The following is a 20,820-nucleotide window of genomic DNA, read 5'->3' as shown; positions in this document are numbered from 1 at the left end:
AATATATATAATATATATATATATATATATATATATATATTATATATATATATATTATATATATATATATATATATAATATATATATATATTATATATATTATATATATATATATATATATAATATATATATATATATAATATATATATATATAATATATATATATATAATATATATATATATAATATATATATATATAATATATATATATATAATATATATATATAATATATAATAATATATAATATATATATTATATATATATTATATATATATATATATTCATTCACTATATATATATATATATATATATATATATATATTATTGTGTGTTTAATGAGTATATTTAATTAAAAAAAAGTGGGGTCGCGTATCATATGTATCAAAGCGCAGAACAAGTCGAAGGGAAAAAAAATGCTCAGAGGATGGTGCAGATACTCAAAGTTAAGTGTTTTAAATTTAATGCAATTATTACTTGTAACCACCAGGCACACTTAGGCATATTTCACAGGCTCAATTCAACAATATACAATGAGAACTTTTGCTGCTTAAAAGTCTTGACCTCTCTTGGCAAGTTATTCCAAAACCTGGTTGCAATGTACTCAAATGATTTTTGGTTGGAATATTCGAGATAGTTCATTAAGTTAGTTGGAACACATTTGTATTTTTGCCCCAACTAAGTTTTATTTCATATTAATAAATTTCTTTTTATAAACTTCAGGCTTATTTGTCCCAACTGCAGCATTACTAATACATTACTATGCAGTAATTGTTATATTGTTATACTGCACTTGTTATATCAAAAGTCTTGGGAGAAAATTAAAAGGAAAACTATTGTTAATCTGGGATGGGTTCAAAACTGGCTTCAAAAGTTGCAGTTTATAAATCACTAGTTAAATCTGTCTTAACATATGGTATTTTGGTTTGAGAGGACTATAACAATGCTTTATAAAAGTTAAATATAATTCAAAACTACATTCTTAAAATTATACATTAAAAAGATAGATAGATTGTACTCAGGGGAATTTATTATCAATGTAAATATTAGAAATTTAATATAAGATCCATGTACACTATCGGACAAAAGTAGAGCAACACTTCCAGAAATATTTGCAAATACAGATTTTAAAATTATAAATGCATAATAATGTATACAAATCCACTAAGTTTTAAAACTATAAAGTAGGCTATGATTATCAATATCAACAAAAATTTTCGCAATCAAAACAAATGATTTTATTTTGACGTTTAGGTTTAAATGCTTCATAGTAACGCGTCAAACGTAAAGCAACATTCACATAATTTGTTCAAAAGAAGGGTTTTAGCAAAAGTAAAGGGATAAAATAATTGTGTAAGGTGATTTTTATGTTTTTTTGAATATTTCTGTGTAAGATTAATCATGCCAAGAGGAATTCCAATTTCAAAAGATTTGAAGCAAAGAGTTGTGAATGAATTCATGCAAGGTAACAAACAAGCCGATATTTCAAGACAGTTTGAGTTACCCCGGTATACTGTGTCCAAAATAATATCATCATATAATAAGAGGGGACATTTAGAGAAGTTGCCGATCGGGAAGGCCAAGGAAAACATCAGTAATGACTGACAGACGCATCAAAAGTCCGCACCTCGAATTATTGCCAAAATTCCAGAAATTATGGTTGGTATACGAACAGTACAAAGAAGGTTAGTAGATGCAAAGTTATTTAGTAGGCGTCCAGCTAAAACGCCGCTAGTTTCAATAAGAAATAGAGCAGCAAGGTTGGCATTTGCACGCCGGCATTTAAACTGGACCGTCAATGACTGGAAGAAAGTTCTATTCAGTAATGAAACGCGCTACAAAATATTCAATTCTGATGGAATGAAGCGTATGAGGCTACCAATCAATACAAGGTTTAATCCTAAATATGTAACACCTACAATTAAGCATGGTAAAGGTAGTGTTTTTTTATGGGGTTGTTTTTCATGGAATGGGGTAGGCCCTATGCACTTTAATGATACGATGGACCGATTTATTTATAGGCATATCATGCAGAATGTTATGCTTCCTTATGCAGAATGGGAAATGCCATTGCCTTTTATTTTTCAACAGGACAATGATCCAAAACATTCTTCACAAGTTGTTCAACAGTGGTTTCAGGAAAATAATGTTAGTGTTTTACAGTGGTCAGCACAATCCCTAGATCTTAACCCCATTGAGAATCTCTGGGAAGAAGTAGAACGTCGTATTCGTACCCAAATGTTTCCAAATAAACAATCCTTAATAAATAAATTTAGTGAAGTTTGGACAAGTCTTCCCGAAAATGTCATTCAGAAGTTGGTTGCTTCAATGCCGCTCCATTGTCAGCAAGTAATTAATAATAATGGATATTCTATCAATTACTTATGTATTACTTTCAATTGTTTTTGTTGTTAAATGTGTTAAATATTTTTTGTTGAACTAAAGTAAAATAAAATACTGTTAGAAAGAAAGAAAATGTGCTATATTACGTAAGACAACAAAATCTTGTGTACAAGCATCCTAAAAACTAAAAAATTCCAAATTCACTTTAAATTTCAAATTTCAAACAAACATAACATCTAAAACACTTTACCATAAAATTTACACACATTACCAAAATTAATCATAACAAAACAGATTGAGAAAAAAAATGCATAAAATTACTTTAGTTAAATACAATTTGTTGCTCTACTTTTGTTGCCTCCATTCTTATCAATTTTTATAATCATTAATATTTACCGTTCTTAAAATGATTAAAAGTACACCAAAATGTACTGAAATATTACTTTCAGTGTAAGGATAGTGTGACTTAATGAAAAATCACAACCCAATAATTTTTTTTATTCAAACATGAATAAAACTGAACTTTGTTGCTCTACTTTTGTCCGATAGTGTATGTGTTTACCATTTGTAATTACATACATAAACATCCAAATATTTTCTACACTACTAGGAGACACAATTACAACACAAGAATCTAACATGATAAACAGATTACATTTCCCCTTAGTAATAATAATTTAAATTTTAAGTACATTAATTTTATTGGTCCAAAGGCATATAATATATTACCTATCTATAAAAACCAGGGGCTATAAAAACATAAATCAATTTAAACAGCATATGAGATTCAATTTGAGAAGTTATTCTCTCAATGAATTAATGGTTAAAAAGGTTTTTTTTGCCTGTGTGTGTTTTATTTTATTATTCTTGTTATTGATGCTTATTTACATGTAGATCCATAAAATAATACAAAAATAGTTTACTAATGAAAATATTATACATACTTTTAAACATATGGCAAAACCAGATATTCAAAAAAACATCTAAGTGCTTAATGAGACTCTATATAATGTTTAGATTATTTTTAAGGAACAATTATTAAACATTCTGTAAAATTTTGATATTATATAAATAAATATACAAATAAATAAAATTTAAACATAGAGAAAATTCTAAACTGACTTGTAGACATTAGACCCATTAGTGTCACACTTTAAAGTCCTTTATATCAGAAAAAGTCTTTCATAATAAGAGTTTGGAAATATTTTACTACAACACCAAAAGGTACTCTATTAAAAAGAGCATTTAGTTAGAGTTATTTGTTGTTGAAGTGGTGGTTCTATAAGACAATCGCATAAAAATCTATATTACTATATGCATACTTGAGGCAATATGAAAAATATTTTATAAGCAAATACAAACTAGTTAAGTTCCTAAAATGTTGCTGTAATTATGGCCACTTCTGTTTCAAGAAAGAGTTACAAAATTAATTAAAAAATTGGATTTATCTGAGTTTGCATGTTTGATCCACAAATTAATTTATAAAAATATGATTCACTAAAATATAGGTTAATTTAAAAATATATATTAATATTTAAAACATAGGACAGGTAATATTCAAAAAAAATATAGAAAGTAAGTCATGTTTCTTACCTTAGCTCCTGCTGCTGGATCTGTTACTGGGCTATCTGATACTTGGTTGTTTCTGTTGCTAATTATTGTTCTTATTTCAATATTCTCGGACATATCTATTATTAGAGTATTGGATGAGTACAAGACTTAAAATAATTTGAAAACCCTAGTCAGGTATATTGGAAAATTTAGGTATCCATAAGATATAACAGCTTAAGATACACACGAAACTGGTGTTGTTCCTCTGTGCATACACTTATAAAATAATATTATTATATTTTTAATATTTTTTATTGGAATATAGAGTTTAGTATCCAGAATTCCAGACAGAACCCAGAAAACTGGACAGAGGACAGAGCTGTCAGAGGTCACGGGTAAGGTATTGTTTAAAAAGGACAAGCCAAACAAAGCATGAAACATGTAGTCCCAACTTAAGGACTCAAATTGAGGGCGCTGCGTATGCTTTAAGGTCACTGAGTCCTGAAGGGTAAACCCTTAAATCAAAACTTAAAAACGTAGAGTTAAAGTAAATACTGTTAATTATTTGCAAAAATACATCTCAGATATTACATCAAAATCAATTCAAAAAAATCTTTATTAGATACAACTGTAAAACCTACAACAGGTCAAAAAATTTTCATTGATAGGTTCTTTTTAAGAATAATTTAAAATATGAGTATAATCAATGTACTGAAATTACATATTTAAATAACATTTGAAAATTTGAAATTTTATCAAAATAGAACATTATTAAAACTTTAAAAATCCGCATGCGCATGAGAAGTGTAATAATATTCCAACTTCTCCAATCGAATTAGGTGACGGTTGAAGAAAAATGCGTATTGATATTTTTCTCTTCTCAAAAGAGTACTTAAATAAGTCAAAGAATCTTATATATACAGGTTGGGGAATCGATCTTTACGCATAGATAGTTGCTTAAAGGCAAAATATGGCAACACTCTGCTACTCGCCTGTTACGTCGTTGTTTTGAGTACGACATAGGGATGCGACATTAAGGGAAAACATCAATATAAATATCGATATCTACCATCCATGGATGGATGCCATCAATGAAGAAAAACTTAGATATTAAAAAATATCGAGTTTTTCTTGATATTATATAGTGATGAAAAAAATGTCATAAAAAATTAAAAAATGACTACAACAGAATTGAAAAAAACCTTTACTAATATTAAGTTATTTACACAAAAATTCAATCTTCAAATGAAAAATAATTCTTAAAATAAGTTTTATGAAAAGCAAAGGCAAATCTTAATATTCATTCTTATAGATTTTTGTTTGCCCAGCTTTTGAAAATAGTCGCACAGACGACACAGATTTTGCCACTATTCCTAAACACTTTTCGGCTACTTCACTTAGTGAAGAATTCACTACAGAATTTTTTTCCACCAAAGTAAAGGGTTTTCTTTAATTGATATGATTGGACTTTTAAAGCAGAAACTTAATTCCGATGGATTTAATGTATTTTCTATGCTTTCTTATTTTCTCTTAACATTTTCTCGTGCGCTCTCCATATATTAAATGACGTACATGCAACTTCTGAAGCTAAAAAACGATACAGTCTGTGTGTAACATAGAACGTGTATCTTTATTTTTTACGACCATCTCATGTTGTTCATTCTGTACAGTTCTTCCATAATTTAATGGGCAACGAAAATACATTTTCTTACACCGGCGATCAAGAGCTGTAGAAACATATAGCAAGTGGACGTGTCCAACAGATCCAAAACGCCTCGAGCACTTATTAAGTAAAGCTTCTTTAAGTTCTTTTGGTACATCAGATTTTGTTAATATTTCTTGAATACTTTTTCAGATGTTTAAAATAATAGGTATTACTAAACTGATAGTTGTATACTTTTCTCCAGAAATTTGTCTAGTAGCAGCTTCTATCAGGATATCTTCACTCCTTGAAGGCGTCAACAGGTCTATCAATCTGCAAGATAACAAAATCCTAAGGATCTATTTTCCAATGATCTACAAACTCAATATTCCTCTTAGGACATTGTCAGCATTTTAGATCATTCTTGCAAAATATCTCACACACACAAGTTTTGAAGCTGCTTATTATGAAATCCATTTAAAACCAACAATTTTGAAACGGCACGTTAATGATTTTATCATTTGAATAGGTGGGATTCTTTTCAGCATATTCTTGCTCATCTAAATTCTAATCATGGCAGTATCTGGTTAACAATTGAAGTGGAGCAAAAAATAGTATTTTTTCTTTGACATTTCTAGTAACAAAAAAGCAGACCCAATGTTGTGTACAGGACACCTGATTATACAGACCGAAATCTCAACATACTATCGCATCATCCCACTATCCAGTCCCAAAAATGTCAGTTATCATTTTTTCGGAGTTATAAAGGAATCCCTTGATTAAGAATTAAAGCCTATTTAGGCAACAATCCCTTTTCAAAAAAATTACCACCATAGGAACACCAAACACTACATTGAAAAAGACAGATCCCCTAAAATCTTTTTCTGATCCAACAACGGTTTAATGAACCAGGCGTTTGCCTTTTGGTGCTTCTACCTTATATAAATAATGTGACTGAATCTCAAAATAACTTTTGAGATGTAAGACTTATACTAATATTCTATTATGTGCATCTGTGACAAAAATTATTTGGGTAAGAAAATATCCATAAGGAAAATCAACAATGGGTGAGGCTTCACAATATAGCTGACGAACTTGCGCACTCACAGAACGCTATCATAATAACTCAAATTCTTTTGAATGAAATCAAAATTCTAGTTATCAATTTATTCTTCTACCCATTGAAAATAAGAAAATTCATCAATATCAACCGAGACAGTTAACTCTATCCACTATCTATACAATAGGAACCCCTCATAAGCGCCGAAGCCCCGCCCACCAGAGGTATAAGAGCGCCCTCTACGCCGATTTTTATATTTCATATGGAAGGGCGCAAGTGATTATTCAATGTGCTATGGAGGAGATCTTTTGGTATGGATTTAAAGAACTCGTCATTCTGGAATCATGCGGGGCAAGCGGGCACACCGCTCGACATCTCGGGGGACACATGGAAGGTTAGTGAACCTGCCGGAATCATATTCTAGCGAGTAGATAAGGAGCCCGTGCCGTCAGGAGTTAAGTTTAAGTCGGAATATTGACGCGACTTTTAAATCGAAAGTAGTAAAGAAATACCAAGTAAATAAATATTCTTTAGTAGTCTTTATTAGTGAACGTGTTTAGTGTATGTGTGAAATAAATCAGTTGACTATTTTTGTTCATCGAATGTTTTAATTCACACCTAAACAAATGGTATAAAAGTTACATTGGTGTCAGGGGTGCGATTGGACGTCAGTCCAGTTGATAAATGCCAAGTTGCCATTGGTGAAAAATGAACTCTAATAAATCAGATTAAAATGAGTGAAAATGGGAGCTGGAGGAAAGGGACTGCGATAAAAAGATATTGGAAAACAAGAAGATATTAAAAGAACGTTTGGCAGTTCAAGCATTACATAATAAGCTAGTAGATGCTCTAATATAGGCTCTTGGACAGGACGGCTTTGAGGAATCAATCAAATGTAGTCAACACGAAAATAACTTTTTTTAAAAGCAGATCATTAAGGAGGTTTATGTAGGACGTAGCTGCCAGGACCGGAAGTTGGAGTATCGTAAATGTGTCTAAGCTCTGTTCTGTGTCTAAGATCTAAGGCTGTGTCTAAGGTAAGAAGACACTGGTCAGAAGGCGCTAGTTCTGCTAAACTAACGAAGGTCGATACGAAGGGGCCATCACCGATCTGTTTTCGGCGAGATCAAGAGGACCCTCTTCAGAGGACTCTAAGCATTGTTAGTCCGCAGAGGAGAAAGATGCTTAGCTCTTAAAAACGATCATCGTCGATGATACTTGGCAAAATTTATTCTTCCAATATCAAGTCATAGTAAACAATCAAGACCTCGTAAAAAGTGAGGGGAAGATTTTGCTAGATCAATAGCAAGGCAGACATAAGGGACTGATACAGAAAATGCATTGTATGTAGGCAAGTAAAGAGCCGCAGAGAAAGTAGACGGTTTTGATTCATTCGTAAATGCAATGGAGAAAGCCTCTTTGAAAAGATTGCTATTGACCTTGCCGGTCTGTTTTCCGAATCAGAAAGAGGAATGATCGTAATGGTCTACTTTAGCAAATGGGTTGTCCCCTCTACAAAATCAGGAAGACTCTACTGTCGCCGACGCTTTAATAAAAGAATGAATCTACTAATTGGGCGTCTATTTTTTGGAGCTACAGCATTTAGACCAAGGACGAACTTTTAAATCTAGCTTGTTCCAAAATATCTGTAAGATGCTTGGAATCAAGAAAACGAATGCTGCTGCATTACACCCGCAGTCAGATGGCAAGGTGGAACGAATGAATAAAACCATTAATCGGTATTTGGCCAAACTAGTCTCTAGAGACCAAAGTTACTCGAATAGATTCCTTCATTTTTTCCTGCTGGCCGTACATGAAAGCACATATGAGTCCCGGCTCTAGTAGTGATGGGAAGAGAAATCCGTCTCCATCCAATCTGAAGTTCGGTTGCCTGCGAGGAACCGATTTTGCCAAAGGTACAACAACAGCGACTTGGTTTGACTTTACGACTCTAAGATACGAAAGGGTCTGTCACTGAAACTTTAAATATCCTGGGAGATACGAAATTCTAGAAGCCATCCACGATGTTTTTTAAGGAATAAAAAAGCCGCTTCGGGGTAAAGCTCAAGTTATTTACTTAACCGACTAGCTCCGTATTACAGAAACCATGAAACTAGAGCCGGATTTGACATTCATGCCTCATCATTCTAATGGCCGAAATAGTCGACACGGCATGACCTATGAAGTGCAGCAAGACCTGTTTACTGCTCCAACTACGTATGCTTTGGCATATTGTGTGGCTAATGATTTACAAATGTCTAGAGGAATAACTGAGATTTTCCGCAGAAAATTCGGAAAAATTGAAGAGCTGCAAAATAAAACCACGAGTGTTTTATTTTTGTAAGACAAACACAAACAACCATGCGTGGTGATCGCATCGTGAACACTTGCCCACGGTGCTACCGAGGTCGGCCAGCTGAATCCATCAAAATAACTGATAGAGACTGGTAGAAAGATTTTCTACCTGGTTACCAAAGAGGCGTCACATGAAAAGCCTAGCAATTCCTAAACTCGCAGATAACTTGGATTGGAGGATAATTCGCAGTATGTTAGAGGTGGTCTTCCGGAACCATGGTCTAGCCGGTATATAAGGAGCCTTCGCCGCCAGGAGGCCAGTGGAACTCGGAAAATTGGCGCGAGTTTTAAATCGACGCAAAGAGTAGTAATTAAATAGGGTTTAAATAAATATTTCTAATAGTCTTAAGTGATCGAGCTTAGTGTTTACATAAATAATAAATATATAAAATAAATCATTTGACTATTTTTGTCCATCGAGTGTTTCAATTCACACTCAACTGTGTGAAAACGACACACTATATATTATTGAGTAATAACTCTCAATCCACCGTTTTCGCATCACTTAAGGAGTAAGGAAAGCCTAATTTTCGATGCTAATTTTAAGATACTAATTAAAATAATGTGATTTTGAAGACGCGCTCAAAATCATATTATTTTAATTGGTATATTTTTATATTATTATAGTAGTGTTTAAGCAGCGCCCTCACGATCCTGTGTCTGTATTTGCAACATCACCCAGATAGAAGACAGCTGACAGCTTCAATATTTATGAAACTTCATGGCTGTAATAATACAGAAAATATTGAGAATTGAAAACTGTATTATCAATAAAAATTAATTTTAATGTACTGTAACAAAATATTTGTAATAAATAATAATATTTATTTAATGCCAAATAAGAAAACCAATTATGCCGCTTGCTAATTCTGGAGAACCATGGCAAATTCAGCGATCGGATACAGAGGTTAGTTGTTTTGCTTATTAAAGACCTGTTGTTTCCCATATTTCTTGATTTAATATTAATTGGTACTGTAATTGATTTCTTAATAAGTTCTTATAATGTTTTCTTTTTTTTTTAATAAGTCATCACTGGATATTTCATAATTTCTAATTGTAGCTTGTATCCTAAACCTAAAAAACAAGATATGTATGTGAATTTAATATATAGTTAATAGGCAATATAAAGTTATATTAATATTGAGTTGGTCTCCCTAGCAAATATTTCAGAAGGCTTAAGGTGTCTTAAATGGAATAAAATGCAGATATAAATCTATGATAATGATGATAATTTCTACATATTATATTTTTCAATCAGTTATAATATTTACCCATAACTAAAAAAATTTGTTAAGGTTGTAAATGAATCACTTAATATTTTGGTAAAGGTCTGGTGTAGAAACTTTCTTGAAAATTGCACCTAAAATTATGGAAAAAGCCTTGAAATGTGTGTAATTCCAACTTAACCCATCCCAAAAATTCAAATACAAAAATGATTTATTGTACAAAGAGTGTATTACACCTCAAAAAAAAATACAAAAGAACTAAAATTATGGTAATAATAAAATCGGTAAAGATCTTGTCATAAATTATAGGAAAAGGTTTAAATTGTGTTATTTTACATTTGCAACAATATTCCAATGGCAGAGAAGCAAATTTTTAAGTCAGTTTTTTTTCCAAAAAAAAAACATAAAATTATAATTTGACATTTAATTAAAGAAAAGACTTAAAATGTGTGTAATTCCAACCGAACCCTTTCCAAGCCAACCCCACCAGACCCAACTACAAAAGCATTGGAAAATGAATTTTTGAGAATTTATATAACTGTAAAAAAGACTATTAGATATTATATATAATGTCATTATTGTAAAATGACATTATAGGAACATTTCCTCACATCCTAGTGTCAAAACTAGACCCTATTTTCCCATAATTTTAAGTGTGGTTGTCAGAAAGTTTAGGTTTATAATTCCAGGTCCTACATGTCATATACACATACATGTCAAAATTATTTTTTTGCTTTTTTTTTGGAAATTAAAAAAAAATTAAATTAAAAAAATTTTCTACTCTGCCATCAAATATTGTTTCTGGTAAAATTATACCCATTTTAAGCGTTTGCCCATAATTTTAGGTGCGATTTCCTGAAAAGTTGCTAAACTAGACCTTTACCATAAAATGAATACAAAAACAGTATATATTATCACTATTAATATTCTGTTATTCTAAAGGCAAGCCTTTGTATATTTTGATCTCTACTATAAAATGATGGAATGTTTTGTAACAGGACTTTTGAAGATGTGCAGACAGAAGTTATTAGAATTAAACCTTGTTGTATGTGCATTTATGTGAGTCTTTAAACCCCTTGTATTTCTTAAGAACCAACTCTGAAGGCAATAGAATAAATACATAGGCATACAGCCGCATACAGGTCAATGTCAGTATCTGTTGTCAAAAACTGACTGCAAGAGACAAAGACCTCTGAACTCTGACTGCAAAACCTCAAAATTCGATACCATATCTCATATGTGATTCAATCAGTGCAATATGCAAATCGAAACTTCAAATTAGAATCAATTGATATACCCAAAAATTGTGTGGGTTGTCTTTATTTGCAATTTGTTCTCCCTAAATGAAGGACCTGTAATAGTCCCTCAAAAAATAATTAAATTAGGCTTACTGATATTGTAAGCTTGTTTGCATCAAACCATTTTTTAATATTGCTTATATGATTATGAACTCTCTCTCCCAAAGTAGTGGTGTTTCTTCCTAGCCACAATATTGTGGTATCATCAAAAAATAATGTAATGGATCCATTCATGCTGATGAAAGCTAGGTTATTTATGTAAACAAAAAACAATAACGAACCAAGCACTGATCCCTGTGGAACCTTGGAATCAATCCCGTGGACAGATGAAACCATGTGTTGCCCACTAACTACTTGTTTTTTTCTCAATAGATATTCAAGCCATTTAAGAGCACATCCTCTAAATCCATAATAAGAAAGCTTTTGTAGCAATATTCCGCAATCCACATAGTCAAATGCCTTAGAAAAATCACAAAACAGTACAGTGGCAATATGTCCCTCATTAAAACCCAAGTACAGTATTTCCAAAAGATTAAAAATGGATAGTACTGCTCTTATCTCTAAAGTCAAATTCATTTTTATTCAATAATAAGACATCTTAATTTTAAGAATTTTTTCAACAATCTTTGAGAGTGATGACAACATTGTGATGACAACATTGAGAAGAGTTTCCCCCCTTTAAACTTCCAGAGCTCTGCCAGTACTGAGTCAGGAAGGTTACAAAATAATCTCAATACCCTCTGATTTTTTATTTTTGATTTTTAAAAATACCTTTAACCTCTTGAACATTTGTTTGGTATAGGCAAAAGGAGTTCTGTACAGATATATTTTTTAAATAGGATATTGGATCAATATTACAGCTTATATTTTGCCGCAATTTGTTTGCACTTGAACAATAATAGTTATTAAGAGTATCTGGATCCATGTCAGTTTGATAACCATTCTTTATATTATGCTCTCCCTGAAATTGTTAACTATTTGCCAATTTTTTTGAATTAAATTTTTTATGATAGAATGCTTTTCTTGCTGTTCTGATAACTTTCGGTATTTAGAGAATTGGAGGGGTTCTTTATTACTTGCCAACTAATTTGATTACAATTCCCTTTATATTTAATAAAATTTGCTTTACTACATATCCTTTCCTTTTATATGATTTTAGTATTTTAAATGTTTAAGACTACAATAGATAAAATAGCTTCATGATCTGATAAGGCACTATATTTGCATTGCAAAAATTACTCTCATTAAATTGTATACAAAAGCACTCAATTAAAGTACTAGATAAATTAGTTATACTGGTTGGATCCTCCATCAACACTTCTAAGTCTAAAGAATAAATTATTGCAGATAGGCTTTGAGCGTCTAAAGAATGCTTATCTAAATAATTAATATTAAAGTCTCTTGCAACCACTATTTTTGATTTTACTGGCAAAAGAGAGAGCAAAGTCTCTAATCTAGAAAGTCCTGAACTGCACTGCATGGCAGCCTATAGATACATAACACAAATATTGATAAATCTTTATGTGTTATATTCAGAAATATTAATATTCGGTTTATCAATTTTTTACCGGTGCTCCATAATTAATAAGCATGAGGGACATTTATATTTAGGGCAACGCTAACTTGAGTCTCAATTGGAAGCAATATTTGATAATTATCATACTCAAAAAAATGTAAAGCTTTTTTTGTATATTTTTTTAGCTTTTATATTTATATAAATATTTAAATTTTAAATATTTATATTTTTATAAACTATAAGACACACCATAAGATCTCTAAACTATTTTTAAGCATATTCAGTACTGAAATCACCCAGAATGTGCAATAACTTACTAACTAAGACTCTGGGCTGAAATGTTATGCAAATCAAGTAGAGATTCTGATCAAATATTACTCCAAGATCTTTTATATAAGTATTACTAAAGGTATAATTAGTAGTATAGCATTTTGAGATTGTGACATTATTTTTAGTTAAGCTTCATGATTATAGTCACAACACTGAATAAAATTATTCATCCTAATTGAGAGATTGAGAACTGGCCTTTGAATTAAATAAAACATTCTCTAGTAAGGATTAAGTGCAATTGCTGGTTCTCCTCCTACATTATTTTGGTTGTCCTCTCAATAATTATGTGGTCAGAAATGGCACATGTTTCTTTTTTGGTTTGTGTACTTGCAAAATGCCTTAGACTTATTTTAAATATATATCAAATATATAAGAATTTCTTATATAGGGTGAGGCACTGAAAACAGTCAAGCAAGGTTTATGGCTTTTAATATGAAAATTTCAAAAAAATACTTGCACTCTTGCATTCTTTTACACATAAATTTCATGACTATAACTTCACCTCCTTAGTGGAGGTGGCCGTTTATTTTTCAAATCGGAAACGGTAATTGCAAATGGGTTATTTCATTTATATCTTACTTGTGAAGAATATCTGGTGTTATTTGAAAATTTATGACAACCAGCCGTATACAGTGTGAGTCTGTAACTTGGAATAAATTCGGTAGTTCATCTAAAATCCTCGGACCCGTCGATGAGTATTTTTAGTTGGGCTCTTTTTTGTTAAAAACAAAGTTATACATTGTGTCCCTAAGATATGACGCCATCGACAATTTTTTGAAATAGTAAGTCAATGCGTGTTTTTAAAAAGCTTATCAAATTATACATAGCTGCAAAATTTCAAGTTTATGTGATAAAACGTTTTCAAGAGAGTTAAAAGACATTAAAATTATAAAATATGTTTTACTCAAAAAGTTTTTTAACAAATGTTTAATATGTACTTCATTTACTATTTAATATTATCCTAAATGTACTTGAAAATCGTTTTGAACATTTTTAACGGTTTATGTCGAATTTAATATATACTGTGACGCAAAATTGAAATACGTATTATAATGTTATAAATGATTTTTTTAAAAATTGCTTTTATTCCCTATATCTAAAGAGCATATCGACTTACACAAAACTGCAAAATTTCAGGTTTTTTATGACTTACAATTTCCAAGATAATTGAAACATCTTGTTTTCAAGAAAAACAAAAATTTACTCCATTTAATAATTGGTAAATGTAGCCATTTTTATGTAGGTATTTACTATTTGGCAATGCGCTAAACCTACTTGAAATTCGTTTTGAATGTTTCTTATAAATTCTGGAGAAATTAATTTACACTCATGCGTTGTTCTGGTTTTTAACTCCTTAATGTTTAGGGCTTGGACACAGACACTTTGGATTTCTTCTTAAAGGAGTTAGATCGGGCGACGTTGGTGACCAAACGTCCTCTCCTACCAATCCATCTGCCTGGGAATATAGTATCCAGATAGTTTCAACAGGACGAAGAAAATGGGGAGGCTCTTGTTGAAATCAGATGTTCCTATTTGGCATATCAGCTTCTATTTGTTCAAAAAACAGAGCGGCTAGTTTTGGAATTAGTTCTTCTTGTAAAAACTGTAAATATCTTGCTCCATTTAGATTTTTGTCAAAAAAATTGGGCCTATAACTTGCTGGCCTACAATTTCTGCCCAAACATTTACTTTCCCTGGGTATTGAGTGTGGCCTTGCCTCATCCAACATGAATTTTCTTGTTCCCAATAATGGCAATTTTGTCGATTCACTTCTTCGTTCAGCATAAACATTGACTAATCAGAGTAGAGAATACTTTCTGTTTTAATAGTATTATTATTCTGCAGTGGATCCATAAATTGTTCGCAAAATTTTATTTGAAAATTTGAGGAGAATTTTAGGAAAAAAAATTCTTGGAGAATTGTTAATTTAAAGAGATGAAATTTCTGTGCCTTCAGACCCCTTACTACTGAAGACTGATTTCCTTCCAATTCGCGCGCTACTTGTCTAGCAGAAATAGTGTTGTAAAATGCTCGAGAATTTATTTTTCGAGAACGTTCCTCGAGCACGAATAAGAATTTTCAGCACATACGAGCATAAATGAAAAAAATGCAAAGGAAACATATTAGGAAAATATCTGAAATTAAAAATGTTTGTGTTTATGTATGTTCTATTTATTAAGTTAAACTTTCAAACAACCTATTTAGGAACTCTCCTCCGAACTATCCTCTCCCTCCTCGCGCTCGCTTGATTTTAAATCACTTAGAATTTCCGTTAAATCAAATTCAGACTCGTCAGACTCAGAAGAATCACTTTTTCCTTTCTCTCCTTAAGGAAGTTATGTATTTTGACCTCCTCATTTTTCAAAACGGGGAGCTTTGGGACTTCTATTTCAAAAACTTTTTGAAGACTGTGAAATGCATTGGTTACTTCAGATAGGTGAATATGGTCTCCTTCGAGCCTATGGATCCATGTAACAATTGGACGAAGAATATTGCACACTTTTTCAATTTTTATCCAAAATATATCTTCATCCAAACAGTTTTTTTTTACTTGTGGACTAAACTTTTGTCCAATTTCTTCAGTTATAACTAGTTGTTGTAAAGAATATTTGTTTTCTAACAAACTTTCTAAACAACCAAGTATTGATCCCCATCTTGTTGCCACAGGCAATTTTAAAGAAATTAAAGTACCGCGTTTTTCCATTTGAATCCTATTAAAAGTGGCCAAGATAATATGAGATTTCGTAACTTCTTTTATAATTTGTTTGCAGTATCCTTCAAGTGACTTAAGAGAATCACTATTCATGATATCTCCTGCTAATAGGTTTAAGCTACGTGACATACAGCCATACTCAACAATTTTTATTCTCTCAGCAATTTTTTCGCTTTAATCATAGAACTAGCATTATCTGTAACAAGACCAACAACCTTATTAAACCCAATTGGCTCTATAATTTTTTGCAATTCTTCACTTATGAATTCAGCAGTATGTCGCTCAGTACCAGTGGCAAACGTTCTAAAAAGTACTGGTTGTGGAGTAGTGACTACTTCATTTATGACAGCCTCATTTCTAAAAACAAAATTTATTTTATAATAAAGTAACATAGTTATTACATTTAATAATAAAATATTACTACTATAATAATTATTAAAAATAAATAAACAATAATAAAAAAGTTAATAATAACCATAAGTATAGGGAAAGAAAAACATACCTTATATTAGACCATCCATCACTTTTTATTCCAACTGTTAGTGCATTCTTAATTTTTTCATGAATCTTCTCGCTTATGTCTTTATATTCATTATCTAAGAGAGTGTTTGATAAGGTAAACCTTGATGGCAAACGAAAGCTAGGTCTGCGTAACTTAAAAAACTCAATCCACTGGGGGATTTTAGTAAGCCTTAATGGACAACCGCTGACATATATGGCCTTAGTTAGTGCTCGACTAAGAATATCCTAAAAATTACATTAATAAGGTAATACACAAATCCTTATAATGTTTAATAATAGAAACAATAAATTAATATACAGGATGTCCCAGACCTAATTAGACACTAAATATCTCAGCCTATGTATATGTTAGAAAAAAACGTTAGTTTAATTTACAAAAATATACAGGTTCTTGTATTTAAGAAAATTAAGTTGATACTCAAAAGTGTATTTTTAAGATATCCTGTATACCTAATTGAAACACTATTAAATGCAGAATTTTACAATAAATATTTTTTGTCTTAAGTTTTTTTTCTCACATATACAGGGTCTATGATATTTAGTGTCTAATTAGGTCTGGGACACCCTGTATAATATTATTTATTGTTTATGTAGTTAAATTGCATAAAAATCTTTTAAACCTGGTAAGTATATAGAAATATTATTAACTACACTCTACACTACCAATACCAGTTATGTACCTATTTACTACCTACTATTAACTTACATTTTCCTTATTGTTTATGGAATCCATAAAAACTCGCAGATTTCCTGAACTAGAACTAACCAAACCCATTGAGCTTTTAGAAGTAGCTGACGCTGACATACCCGAACTGGTACTGGGTTTGGGTGTAGAAGTACCTGAAGCTGCATCTTCAGCTTCATCTAAAACTAACAATATATATAAATCCTAAAATACTAATACCTACACGACACAGAGTACTACTAAAGTACATAACATCCAATAGGATATTTACCTACCTCCTACCACTCCTACCGTACTACCTTGATTTTGAGCAATGTCAGATTCAGCAATAATTGTAGTCATACTATTATCATTTAAGGCTTTTTTCAATTCTTGTGGGCATTTTAGGCATTTCATTATATGCCCTTTCATTCGGGTTGCGTGCCGTTTATATTCGCGAAAACAAAACTTACATTGATAAATATCTGTATTATTTATACAACTGGAAGTACTTGAAGAAGTGGAAGCCGTCGATTTTAACAAAAAAAAGTTAAAAATATTGCACTTTCTTCTTGGCATTTTCAACAGTAAACACTAGAAACCACTTTTTTTTAAAACACCGATGCAATCTCTTCAAATTCAAAGCATAAATTAACCACGAAAAATAACATGAATTTCCAATGAACCAATCTGTAAATCCCCGAAAATCGACAATGTCAGATGGGAACGTTCACATTTTTGGGGAACGTTCGGATTCATGCTCATTCGTGCTCTTGAGAATAAACGTCACGAAAAAAGTCGTGAACGTTCGCGAACGTTCTTCGAGAATAAACGGGAACGTTCCATTGCTCACAACACTAAGCAGAAATGTTAGGATTCTCTTGAACAGATAATAACACATTAATTATGGGGTTTTTATTGAGGGCAGATTTACAAAGAGGGCAGACTCGAGACAAGTCTTTTAACAATGTTAGAATTTACTACTTTTACTGTTTGAACGAATATTGAATGCCACATTTTTTCCAAATTTATAAAATTTCTTATGAAAAAAAAATGTTTACAAAAAAGCAATCCTCTATTGACAATAATGTACAATTTTACAGTATTATTCAGTGAAGCCAAGTGATTTAAAATTTTTAAATAAAAAATAATAAATTACATGTCTTGAAAACTACAGGTCACCAAAAATTGAAATTTTGCATTTTTGTATAATTTTATGTGTTATTTAGAAATAAACAATAAAAGCCATTTTTAAAAAATCATCGATAACCTTATGATATGTATTTCAATTTTGGGACACACTGTATATTAATTTGTATACAAATCGTTAAATATGTTCAAAACGATTTTCAAGTACGTTTAAGATAGTATTAAATAATAAATGGACTACATTTTAAACATTTGTTAAAAAACTTTGAGGTTGGAGTGATTTCATTCATGCGGAAACAGAGTCGTGGACGTAGTGAGTTCTGTTTCCTTTGGGGTGCTTGATTAGCGAGTCTCATTGCCTCTGAAAATGACCTTGATAATTAACCTCAAGGTTATAATTTCTGCTTGATCCACCTGCAATATTAATAAATAGCTTTTTGTCATTTGACCTTGATTGGATCTCAAGTACGTTATCTTGAAATATCATTATAAACATAAGATTTTCCGCTTTTTTCAGCTACAAAAAAATAAGGGTTCCCATTTAAAAAAATTACTTTGACCTTGAATTACCGCCACAGATACACATCCCCCTCTGTCCTGAACAACTTTGGTCTCCATTGTTCTGTATCTCACTTACTTTAGGAGCAGTTGGGTGCATATATTAAAATGACTCACCCTATAGATCATTGATAAAAAATTATTTAACCCTTGTTTTTTTCATTTTCTACAAGTCATATCAAAGTTCTCTAGTTGTTACAGTAACAATCTATTGTGTTGTTTAAATATTCGTCTACTCCAAATATTTCTTTAAATTTCAACAAAATAAAATTTACCTTAAATGAAATAAGCCATTCAGACTAATTCACATTCAAAAAATTATAGTTTATGCTGTTAAACACATTAATCTGAGTATAATACATACATTTAACCTTTATTGAGAAATTAACAATTGAAAATCACTCATTGTTTAACTAAATGAGGGTGTAAAAATAGTTTAATATATATAAAAAAATGTTTTTATGTTCCAAAGGCAGATTGTCAGTATATTTTAGAATTTCATATTGTAGTATGTAACCTATTTCAAAAAGCAAATTATTAATTTTTAATATGGTAAGTTTCTAAAGTTTGTTTTTTTTTTCAAAAGAAAATGTAAAGCTTCACTATATTTTAGTCACAACTCTGTAACAACAATATCAAAGTGAAACGTTCTTTTTTCCATTTCCAATAATTCTGTAGTATATGATTGACCATATTAATATTATGTAAATATTATTAAAGATTTCTTCAGCTTAGTAGGTTTTACTTGTCAAATGAGGGCGAGAACATATCAATTATGGGGAATTAATATACAGTATCGGACAAAAACTAAGCGACGCTATAATATTCCTAAAAAACTTTGTGACTGTACGTCATATAATTAGGAACAATTTTGTAGTATCAGTACATACCTTTGTTGATCGTATTTAAACATTCTTTGCCTCTTGTGATGAATAGGAAGAGATTAGTAAATTGTTGTATGTTTTTATGCATTTTTTCATGGACAAAAATAAAGCGACTTGATCGATATTGTTCATACCATTAGTAGATAAACATCAGTTTTGGTCGGTATCAAATCTATATTTTGTTTAAAAATGCCTCGTGGCAAAAGTTTTTCTAGTGATCTTAAAGAAAGAATTATTGCATCGTATAAGATGGGAACACCACAATACGTAATAAAACAAGAACTAAGGGTTTCAAAATCTGTTGTGTCGAGGACCATTCAGAACTATCGAATTAGAGGAAAAGTAGTTAACCGAAAACAGACGGGTAGACCGAGAAAAACTTCAAAGAAACTATATAGAAAAATTAAAAGGATCTCCCAGGCAAATCCTTTTCTGTCAGCAAAGCAAATTCTGGCTAAAGCTGGGGGCTCTAATGTTTCCTCTCGAACGATACAGCGCAGACTAGTTGAAGCAGGCTTAAAAGCATGCAAACCTGCCAAAAAACCGCTTCTTAGTTAGAAGATATATTAAAGCACGTCTTCTGTTTGCAGAACAACATGCTCACTGGACACCAGAGCAATGGAAAAAAGTACTTTTTAGTGATGAGTCAAAGTTTAATTTGTATAAAAGTGATGGTGTTCAATATGTTTGTCGTATTGCAGGTAAAAGACTTGACCCAAAGTATGTCCAAGGTACTGTAAAACATGGAGGTGGCAACGTGTTAGTGTGGGGTTGTTTCTCTGGCTATGAAATGGGACCAATTTACCAAATTGAGGGCATTATGGATAGGTTTAAGTATAAATATATCCTTGAAAATGTCATGCTACCTTATGCGGAATGGAATATGCCACTACGTTTTGTTTTTCAACACGACAATGATCCAAAACATACAAGCAAAATGTATAAAAGAATGGTTTAATGAAAATAAAATAGCCATTCTTAAATGGCCAGCCCAATCGCCCGATCTTAACC

The 20,820-nt window shown here is 31.2% G+C and overlaps 2 protein-coding genes across 2 annotated transcripts in view; one reads left to right on the top strand and one right to left on the bottom strand.

Annotated features, from left to right (window-relative positions):
• Positions 1–4,311, bottom strand: part of LOC126748164 (adenosylhomocysteinase-like 1) — a 34,676-nt gene extending 30,365 nt beyond the window's left edge. The window contains exon 1 of the mRNA XM_050457202.1: positions 3,935–4,311. Within this exon, the coding sequence (XP_050313159.1) occupies positions 3,935–4,027 (93 nt within the window). The 5' untranslated portion in view covers positions 4,028–4,311. The remainder of the gene's footprint in view (positions 1–3,934) is intronic.
• Positions 4,312–9,663: 5,352 nt separating this feature from the next.
• The window catches only part of LOC126748695 (ribosomal protein S6 kinase 2 beta), a 36,934-nt gene continuing 25,777 nt past the window's right edge, over positions 9,664–20,820 (top strand). Inside the window, exon 1 of the mRNA XM_050458074.1 lies at positions 9,664–9,856. Within this exon, the coding sequence (XP_050314031.1) occupies positions 9,803–9,856 (54 nt within the window). The 5' untranslated portion in view covers positions 9,664–9,802. The remainder of the gene's footprint in view (positions 9,857–20,820) is intronic.

The sequence above is a fragment of the Anthonomus grandis genome, chromosome 22 (assembly GCF_022605725.1).
Source record: "Anthonomus grandis grandis chromosome 22, icAntGran1.3, whole genome shotgun sequence".
Lineage (NCBI taxonomy): Eukaryota > Metazoa > Arthropoda > Insecta > Coleoptera > Curculionidae > Anthonomus > Anthonomus grandis.
Note: the sequence above shows the minus strand (reverse complement) of the source record. Positions and strands in the feature narration are given on the sequence as shown.